At 37.5% G+C, this 10,447-nt stretch overlaps 1 protein-coding gene across 1 annotated transcript; it reads right to left on the bottom strand.

Moving 5' to 3' along the window:
- Positions 1–3,355: 3,355 nt before the first annotated feature.
- txnipa (thioredoxin interacting protein a) lies at positions 3,356–7,263 on the bottom strand. The gene is made up of 6 exons (XM_056479362.1): positions 6,774–7,263; positions 6,321–6,396; positions 6,086–6,233; positions 5,556–5,915; positions 5,151–5,465; positions 3,356–4,670 (listed from the first exon to the last, which is right to left on the bottom strand). The coding sequence occupies exons 1-6, from the start codon at positions 7,027–7,029 to the stop codon at positions 4,623–4,625; spliced, it is 1,203 nt and encodes a 400-aa protein (XP_056335337.1). The 5' UTR covers positions 7,030–7,263; the 3' UTR covers positions 3,356–4,622.
- Positions 7,264–10,447: the final 3,184 nt, after the last annotated feature.

Here is a 10,447-nt window from a genome sequence, read left to right as displayed (position 1 = left end):
TTCTAACACCCCATTATATTGATGGGGACTCAATACTGCTCAGTGAGCGCCATCTTTAGCATGAGACATTAAACTGTGGTTATTAAATATCCCAGGATGTCCCCCCGACATCCTGGCCAAATTTGCCACTGACCTCTACCTATTATGGCCTCCTAACCATCCCCATATCATAATTGGCTTCATCACACTGTCTCCTCTCCACCATTCAGCTGGTGTGTGGTGTGCGGTCTGGCACAATATGGCTGTCGTTGTGTCATCCAGGTGGATGCTGCACACTGGAGGTGGATGAAGAGAATCCCCCCAAAAAATGTGTAAAGTGATTTGAGTGTCCAGAAAAGCACTATAGGAATGTGAGGAATTATTATTATTATGAATTATTATAACTAGTGTCTAATATGGACATTGGATGTGGATTCATCTCCTATCACACACGTTTAATACACATTTAGATTTAGGGAGAGAGATTGTGAACTGAGCTGGGACTTTAAGCATGGGAGGATTTCCTGTGGCAGGAAAAGAGAAAACGAGTTTGAGTGCAAGATGAACTGAACTGAGAGGCACTCATTAAACACGTGCTTTTCACAAGATAAACAGTTTTGGCCTTATCACTTGCTGCTTTACCAGAGCAGGGCACGTCTCAACAGATGCTTCATGCGCACAAAAAAATTGAGCAGCACAAAAATGACGCAAATGACTCGACCACTCTTCAAAACATGACTACTGTAAGCAAAGCAGCTTTAGCAAAAAAAAAAAAACATAGCAGGGTCTGATCTATGGGTTGTGTAGGCTGACTATTAGGAGTTTAATTTGGGCTCAAAAAAATCAGATCAACTGTATTTTACCACTTTTGCTGTAAGAGTACAGTTGAAGTCAGAATTATTAGCACACCTGAATTATTAGCCCCCCTGTTTATTTTTTCCCCAATTTCTGTTTAACAGAGTGAAGATTTCTTCAACACATTTCTAAAGATAATAGTTTTAATAACTCATTTCTAATATCTGATTTATTTTATCTTTGCCTTGATGATAGGAAATAATATTTGACTATATATTTTTCAAGACACTTCTATACAGCTTAAAGTAACATTTAAAGGCTTAACTATAGGTTAATTAGGTTACCTAGTCAGGATAGGGCAATTTGGCAAGTTATTTTATAATGATGGTTTGTTCTGTAGAGTATCAAAAAATATATATATTTTGTATGTGTATTTTGTAAAATATTTTGTATGTGTTTTCCCAGTACCAAAGCTCCCCAAAACAATAACAGAAGGCCTGGTTTTATTGACAGAGCTTTGCTATCTGTAAGAGATCAGATGACGGTGTTTGCCTTAAACAAATATGAACATCCATGTCTGTTTGCCTTCCATTGATTCTAAACTCACTTTTGGTGTCCAGTTTCCACATTTAAGCCTTATCTGTAGGTTATTGAAAATAAACAATGACTTTCATCAATGAAATGCAGCTGAAACTACTTTCGACCAGTCTACAGGAGAAATGGAAATGAAAATCATCAATTTAAATCATTCATCTAGTTTTTGGAAATGGATTTGCAAGCTATTTCTATCTGACACTTTGTGTTTTGTGTGTAAAATAGTTTTCTGCATTTTCTGAAGAAAATGTGAAAACAAAGCTCCATGAAAATGACTGGCACAATGTTGTTGCCAAGTAGGTGTCAATTACCCACCTACACTCTCAGAAATAAAGGTACAAAACTTGTCACTGGGGCGGTACCTTTTCACAAGAGGCACTTTGTATCCTACAGGTTTACGTTATAGCCAGGTTCCACTGAGTGGTATGGTACAGTACGGTTCGGCTCGGTTCGGTACGCTTTTATGGCCATTTCCATTATCAAAAGGTACCTAAAAGCAAACCGTACTGTACCACTTTTTGGGAACCCTTTGCAAACTTCTTGAGCTGGTGATAATAACGTGTGTGATTATTAAAGTGCTTCTAACATTCGATCCTGTCAGAAATGAACACGCGAGAGTGAAGCACGAAAAAACAAAGGAGAAGCCGGAAAAACAAAGGAGCAAATGATTTTTTCAGCAAACATGAATAAACTGCCATGTTTAACTAATATCATCACCTTTTGGAGTATTATGATCTGGGAATGACACAATTACTTTCTAACAGAGGTTACATGTGCTGGTGAAGATTAAATATACAGATGAGAGGTTTGCACTGACTGTGAGCTATACGTTGTGTTGTTTTTGAACCCTAATAAGGACTAAATGTATCCTGTGTGTAGTTTTTCTGTAATTGGTAACATATCAGAGACTGTAAGGGTCTGTATGTGTTCATATATGTTGCATTTATTTATTTACTTTATATAATCACAGACATTACAGTAGGCAATTTCACACTGTCATTGATCTGCAGTTATAATCAAATCATGTTTATAAAAAGGTTAGTAATGAACGTTTATACACACGTGTGTATGAGTATAAAGCATCTGTTTTGTGAGAAGTGCTTCTCATTTGATATGTGAACGACCCGTAAAGCTTTACTGTACACATTTTGTCAAGCGAGAATGGCGTTTACTGTAACTTTCTTGTCGTACCCCACACCCACCAAAAGGGTACCATTGGTACCTTTTAGCAGTGGAAACGCAGCCTGTTAAAGGTGACTCGTACCGACCTGTACCATACCGTACCGTACCACTCAGTGGAAAAGGGCCACTCTCGATCCTTAAAGTTATTACCAGTATTATTAATATCTACGTTAAAATGTTCAAATGTGGACATGCATGGTACAAAATTGTACATTTTCAAAAGGTACTGCCCCAGTGACAGGTTTTGTACCTTTATTTTTGAGAATTTAAGTTTTGAAATACCTTCTCTATAAATATACCTGCAGGGTAAAAATATGGAAATCATATGTCTGATTGCCTAAAGCAGGGGTGCCCAAACTCTGATCTCCTTCAGAATTTAGCTCCAGCTAAGTTAGAGCTTGATCAGAATAAAACGGATTGTATTTAGGTGTGCATAATTGGAGCAGAATCTAAACTTTGCAGAACACCGGCTCCCCAGGACTAAATTTTGCTTTAATGCATGAGCTCTTTATAGTGGGGTTGATTTTAATTGGCTGTCATTAGCTGGTTTGTTAATCACAAAATGGAGAAATGCTCTGAAAGTCAATCTTGTATTCTTCTATATTAACTTCAGTTTTTTCATGTAAATATAGGTCTTGGTAATAAAGGGCTTTATAGTGATACGCATTTCATCTTTAGTATTGTTAATTAAAAACAATAAGTATAAATGTGTGCATTAAATACAATATATAACCAAATATAACACAATTATACTTGTTTGAATCCTTTAAAAACATTTCAAATTAAAGAATGCTGAAAACGATAATGACATCTTAAAACTTTTATTAAAAATGAATTCTCATACAAAAACTCTTTAAATTACATACAAAAAAAGGATATTTGCACGTTTTGCACTGTTTATAATAACAGTAATATTTCACTCTATAAAGAAACAAAACACACACAGTCAACAAATTTCAGGAAGATCTCCACAAGTGAAATGTTGATCAAAATGTCTTCAGGATTAACTACACACAGTGCAGCTTCTGGTCTCGCAAATCAACGTGGTCAGGTCTCACTTCCAAACAGACCCCAATTTTGGCACTTGGAGTGTCAAGTTCTCTTTTTTTGGCCTAATGCTCAAGTCCACAGTAAAAAAAGACAACATCACTGGAGCCCTTTCTTAGGACAAGGTTTTGAGTGCATTACAGTACAGAGTCTTGAGTTGGGATTGCAATGCCTGATCCCTTAACAATTTTGGAAGACAAGAGAAAGACAAAAAGAAAAACATAGGAAATCTCCCTGGAAGTAGTTATACAGCAACTTGCATCCATAAAAAGTGCATTCAAATGAAAAAAAAAAACTGCCTCAACACTGTTACATGACAAACTGACACTGTATGATTTTTCCCTTGATGAAAAGTATGGTATACCACAAATCTTCTTTACATTCAGTATATATATATATATCTCTGGTTAGAACACCTAACCTCATGACCAACAAACAAGTTGAAGAATGTTTCTACAAATGAAATCTTCCATCCCCACAAAACAATTATGGAATGATATCGAAAACGATGCACTAAATGCTAATGAATGTCATATTGGGGGACTATTGGAAAGTACATGACCACCATTTGGGAAAGTCTACGTGTGCTTAAATGGCTATAACGCGACACAATCAGTTTGCACCTCAGCAGTAATCTCATAATAAGAAAGAGCAGCTCAAACATAATGAAATACAGCACACCAAACAGCCCTTGTGCCCTCTTTCAGGCCCTGAAACAGCATCAGTAATATGACAAAAACACATTTAACTTGAGTGATGCATGATATAAGATGGCTGTCAGCAATGCAGGCACAAGAGAGCTCAAACTACACGTCTTCTTCCTCTGAACTTCGACTAGCTCATCCTGCAGAAGGTCCACTCGGGGCCCCGAAATCCTCCGCTTCATCTTTACTTTCACACATCCATACGACACTTCTCAAACAGACTTTGATCCGCATGGTGAAAGCCCGAAGAGCTTTTGAGTGGGAAAATAAACCCTTTTTTGATGGGCAACAGTTCAGTTCTAGTGCTCTGCTAAGGTTGGTTCAGCAGACAGGAAGCATGCGGGCGTTCCCATTGAACTCCTCCTCCACCTAAACGACAGAAGAACCAAAAATTGGATTAAATTTTAATTGATTTGCAATAATGGTTGGATTACAAATGGAATGAAGATGTTTCGTCAATCTGATCTAATGGATGATGCTAAATACAAGTGAAAAAAAGGGTCTAAAATGTTTAGAGCTTATCCAATTTGGCTTATCCAATGAAAATGCAATTGACTGGACTGCTTTCGTAGTTTAAATCCTAACGTGATGTAGTCCGTAATAAAATAAGAGGAAAGGGAACACCACAAAGAGAATATAGGGAATCAAAAACACAAGCAGTCACAAAAGATTCATTTAAATGTAGAAGTAAAATAAATCTTAGCTGATTACTTGTAATTAGAAATGTATGAACCAAAAACGTTACATAATGTTCCATAAATAAATGAGTCACTTATGTCGAAGGTCAGCCATTTACCCCTATTGAATTTTATCAATGGTCGGTGTAACTGTATATACTTCGACACTCACCTCAGAATAAGCAGGGAGTGGAGGGAACTGGAACTGGGCTGCATTCATGAAGATGGGACTGTCTCCACCATCATAGTCATCCAGCAGAGGGGTAAGAGGTTGGTCTATGCAGCAATCACGTGTAACATCACAGTAGCTTGGTGGGGCGGATGATGGCATGCGCAGGGACACCCAGCTATTCGATGCATTGCTGACCGAACCATCCTGACTGCTCATGCTGTTGGTGCGGCTTCCAAAACCATTGTAGGGTACGGTTCCAATGACCAGGGGCAGCTCCAGAATCAACTTGTCGCTGCCTGGGATGTGCATGTAAATCTGTCGATAGGGAAGAAAACAACTTAGCGCCTACTTTGTGGATGCCACAACATCATGCAACTATAACAATGCAAAAGAGCAAACACTCACCATAAGTGCATATTCCACTCGAATTATGTTGCAACACAAGATAGAGGGTTTGATTTTAGGCACACGGATGCTCTTTCCCTGCCAGGCATCGCACATGCCGGAGATGATGTGGTTGCCACGCACTGAGGAGAGTTTTTGCCTGAAGACCTTGGTGCGGCCATTGGCTTGGTAGGTCTGCTTGGCCACAATGGCTGCTTTGGGTACCACGATGCGAGAGCAGGTGTTCTCAAATTTGGCATCGATGCAGATCTCTTCACCTTCACAGAAGCCACGCCTGTCAATCTTGGCGTTGAGAGAAACCTGGCCGTCAGGGATGAACATGCAGGTCACCTTCTTCTCCTTCATGCCACCAGTTGGAGACTGTTGAGGGATGGAAAACAAGAATGATAAACATGAACTCCAGCTTTTTTAGGACGTAGCTTATTTTTGTCATCAAAAAGGATGGAAGTCAATGATCATCAGTGTCTAGAGTCTGAAAAAGGCTCATCAGGAGTGTATGTGTACAGATTACTCAACTATGAGGAACTCACCAGCAAGTCTGGAGTGTTGACATCCAGAGGCTCTTCAACCTCAAAGTGTTTCTTGCACTCCAAGGCGGGCTGACAGGGTCTTTCCATCAGAGCCTTCACGTAGTACTGAACAAATCCAAACTTGCCCTTGTAGGAAGACACCAGCTGCCTGTTGGTATAATAATAGTTTTATTTGACTGACCAAAAAAACATAAACTGAAATGAATGCGAACAGTTTGTCAATCGGAATGCTTACCCTTGGGCAGGAAGCTCAAAGCCAAATGAATATTCATACTTGTTGCCAGGACGGAGAATGACTGAACCATCATTGTCTATGAAAAACACAGATAAATGTATTAGTTTGGGACAATTCCACTAGATTTAAAGCACATGCTAAAAAAAGCATACCAACTTATAAAATAAGCAAAATAAACTTTGTTTTTGGTTGTTAATGTTGAGATTTTTTATTTTAGCATATGACAAGATAATTTCAACACTATGAATGTTACTTTGCTTTAAGTTATAAGCATTTGTTGTGACGGTTTTTTCACTTGAAAAGACATGATAAACCACTTTCATTGGCTACCATATTAATGTAGTTTATGATTTAATTCCCTGTACTGCCACATTCCAACATCTGCACCACATCCAATCCCGTCAACATAAGCAAAGCCAAATTTAAAAGCAAAGATCAATCTTTTTAACTCACCTGTTGGATGTTGATCTAGTTGGACAACATCTTCATACTTCAGATAGTCCACTTCTTCGCGGCATCTCTGCTTGCCTTTCGCGTACTCCACCTTAGCGCAACCGACTCCCAGGACCTTCATGGCCATCACTCTGGTCACCTCCGACACCTCCACCAATACCTTTCCAGCCACTTTATCTCCACTGCAGTAAAATGTCTTGGATGGATCATTGAAGGCGATCTCGAAGACCTTCACTCTTTTTGTCATCGCCACCATTGTGATGTTACAAATTTCCAAACCAAAAAGAAAACACACGTCTCGATCTCAGCGACAAAAAGTTGACAAATCGATAAAATATCGAATAGTCCTTCAGAAGTGCATCCGAGCTCAAGCCAAAATGAATTAAATGTGTGAATAGCAGTAAATAAGTGCTTTATGCAAATGCACTATTCACACACTCCAGGCTCGCATGGTTTGTATAGGAGCTTTGTGCACGCTGGGCTAGGCTAGGGTTTTATACTCAGACGCTTCTACCAGTGAGTCAGTAGGCTTGTTTACCACTTCAGCTGTTCATGTGGAAGTGGTATGCACAGCATGGCTCAGCGCATGCACAGCGCACCCATTGGTCGAAATTCGGTGTTTGTGTCGTCACTGGCCAATCAGCGAGCAGAAGCGGCGCGTGGACACCTCGTGGCTGAGAGCGCTGAGCGAGTGCACAGCAGCTGCAGGAAGGGAGGAGGCGGCTCCGGAGGAGTGTGGGACTTTACGATGAAACGTCCGAACAAAGGAGCGGGATGTTGCAAGGACATGCCCAACAATTTGGAGAACCAATAAGAAATTCAACCAAAAAACTAAATGTGTGTTACGTGCAACGGTTGGATGTTGATGAACGCTTGAAGGAACAAACAGTTCAAGGAGAGAGACAAGCAGGAAGAAAGGCGGTATTTCCCTGGTCTTGCAAAATTTGGGTGTGTTGGATGAAAGTGATGCCTCTGCCGGTACAAACTAGGTTAAGAGACAATGACTAATAAATAAAGCAGATCTTGAGTAAAAATAGTAAGCATGAGTAATAGAGTTGGACCTATATGTCACTAGCACATGTGACTTCTCTACAACGACTATTACATAGAGTAATATTAACATTGAGTAATGTTATAGAGCAAGCATTTGTATATGCTTCATGTTCTATCATATGACATATGACACAACAAATTAGTGCAGTTTTGTTAAAAGTATGAATAATTTCGTTTAACACCATTTCACGTGGTACAGTAAGATGAAAAAAAGGCAAATGCATGGAGTTTTGGGCCTAATAAACACATGTACATTTGTTGCTCACACTCCATCTTGTGTTTAAAGTAATACAACAATATTTGAACACGTTTTGTTGGATTATGATTAGTAGCAAAGTAATTAATGGTACGTTTACACATAATAAAACAGCTTAAAACTACCCATACTTGCTAGAAGGACATTTTAAAAACAATACTGTTAATAACGTAACTTCTCAATATAATATAATGCAATAAGCGTAATATAACAATCATTCATTCATCACCTGATCAGACATCCACTTCTAGAATGCTATTTTAGGCTATAGGGAAGTTTTGTTTTGGTATTGAACTAGGCATTGAACTATGTGTTTGCGATTTGAACAAAACATTGCCCCCCTCTGCTGGTCAAACAAAACGTAAAACACACTTGATCATACAAAACCATTTTAATGTAATAAGTTGTTATAAAGTTGGCGCCAGTGGTTAGTGCGTCGACACATGCACTCCGGTGATCACGGTGACCTGAGTTCGATTGTGCCTCGCAGTATTATGCTGATCCTTCCCCTCTCTATGGGCGAGGCCGTGGCGCAGTAGGTAGTGCTGTCACCTCACAGCAAGAAGGTCGCTGGTTCGAGCCTCGGCTGGGTCAGTTGGCGTTTCTGTGTGGAGTGTGTGGTTTCCTCCGGGTGCTTCGGTTTCACCCACAGCCCAAAGGCATGCAGTACAGGTGAATTGGGCAGGCTAAATTGTCCGTAGTGTATGTGTGTGAATGCAAGAGTGTATGGATGTAAAATCCGCTGTGTAAAATATGTGCTGGATGAGTTGGCGGTTCATTCGGCTGTAGCGACCCCGGATTAATAAAGGGACTAAGCCGAAAAGAAAATGAATGAATGAATGAAGTTATTACAAACGCAATTAATTAAATTCACATATCGTCACCTTAGAATTATAAGGTTCTATCGGACATTTTTGTCAAAATTGAGTTATTCATATTAAATGACAATTTATTTACAATACGATTTTTTTTAGAATTGTTTACATTTTAAGACTTTTTATTTAAAATAACCTAATTTTACACACATAGTTTTTGCTATATGGAATGCTAAAACTTTGAAGCTCAATATCTCAAATTCATTCAGAATGCAGATAGAACCTTATAATTCCAGGGTATATGACGATATATTTCTGTGCCTTTTCAAGAATTTGTTAATTATCTCATAATTAAAATATAATACAACATAATGTTACTTATTCATGATAAAAAATAAGTAGTCTTTAATTAATTTTAAATACATTAAAACAAAATTAATATTTTTGGTTCAAATAAAAATTTTATATCTATCATTTAAAAAAAAAAGAATATAAACAGATTAAGTGTGTGCAGTTTAAGTGTTGAGTGTTGATTTTTCTTCCAAAGTAGATGGACTGATTATTAAATAAACTTATAAATAATAAAACATAGTTTTCTATTTAAAAAAAGATTTTTCTCACAATATTTCGGGTGGGTTGGGGGAGGGGGTATTAACATATAACTGAATGTACTTGTGCAATTCTTTTGAAAATTTGAATTTGTTTAATAATACAGTTTTAAAGCAACTTTTCTTGGGTGTTTCCTTTATGAACTTGATAAATTCACTTTAAGCAAGTAGCAAATGCACAGGCAAGTAAATGTCTGGACCTCCATGAACACATCCCTCAGGCTCCATCTAGTGTTTAAAGAAAAACATCACAACAATAGTTTTGGAGAATTTGAGAATAAAATGTTTATTCCTTTCTCGGATAGTAAACAGCAGACTATATTCTATTCTTTAAAAAAATTATTTTGTTATGTATGTTTTGTTTTTCACCCCAGGGCTAAAACATTTGTGATTGCATAATAATAGACTGTTAGTTTCACATGACCTTGAGCAATCTAGTATAAATAATTATGAATTTAGTATAAATAATCTAAATAATATTAATAATAAACTATAGGCTTATAGTAATTGTTAGAATATTTCAATATAATTGGTGGGTTAGACTTAAATCGCAAATTTTAGGATTAAAAGTTAAGACTTGAGAGCTGGGTTTATGTGACTTCTCTACTATACGATTATTATTAGCTTACTTGTTTTGTTGAAGGTTGCCTCCCTCTGCTGGGAATAGGATATCAGGCAAAAAGCATTTTAATTTGAGAAGGTATAAATTTCATAAATGTCATTGCTAATAGTTAAAGGAACCATGATGTGATTTATGTAGTCATTTTTGTATTTACCATATATAATAATAATAATAATAACCATTAGTCTAATTATGTAAAAAAAAAAAAAAAACATGTTGGTTGTTTAATAAATTGGAAAAATAAATCACTCACATGGAGATCAAGAACCTTTTTAGTACATTCAAATTAACATTACAGAAAACATAATGGTGTCATTAAA

This window comes from Danio aesculapii, chromosome 19 (genome assembly GCF_903798145.1).
Source record: "Danio aesculapii chromosome 19, fDanAes4.1, whole genome shotgun sequence".
NCBI lineage: Eukaryota > Metazoa > Chordata > Actinopteri > Cypriniformes > Danionidae > Danio > Danio aesculapii.
This window is presented reverse-complemented; position numbering and strand designations above follow the sequence as displayed.

Bases quoted from the DNA above. Each gene is read 5' to 3' on its own strand.
- txnipa (XM_056479362.1), bottom strand. From the start codon at position 7,029: ATGGTGGCGATGACAAAAAGAGTGAAGGTCTTCGAGATCGCCTTCAAT. The intron at 6,397-6,773 runs GTGAGTTAAAAA...TGTTTTTCATAG, and splicing joins ACTAGATCAACATCCAACAG to ACAATGATGGTTCAGTCATT. The intron at 4,671-5,150 runs GTGAGTGTCGAA...TCTGTCGTTTAG, and splicing joins CACTCCCTGCTTATTCTGAG to GTGGAGGAGGAGTTCAATGG.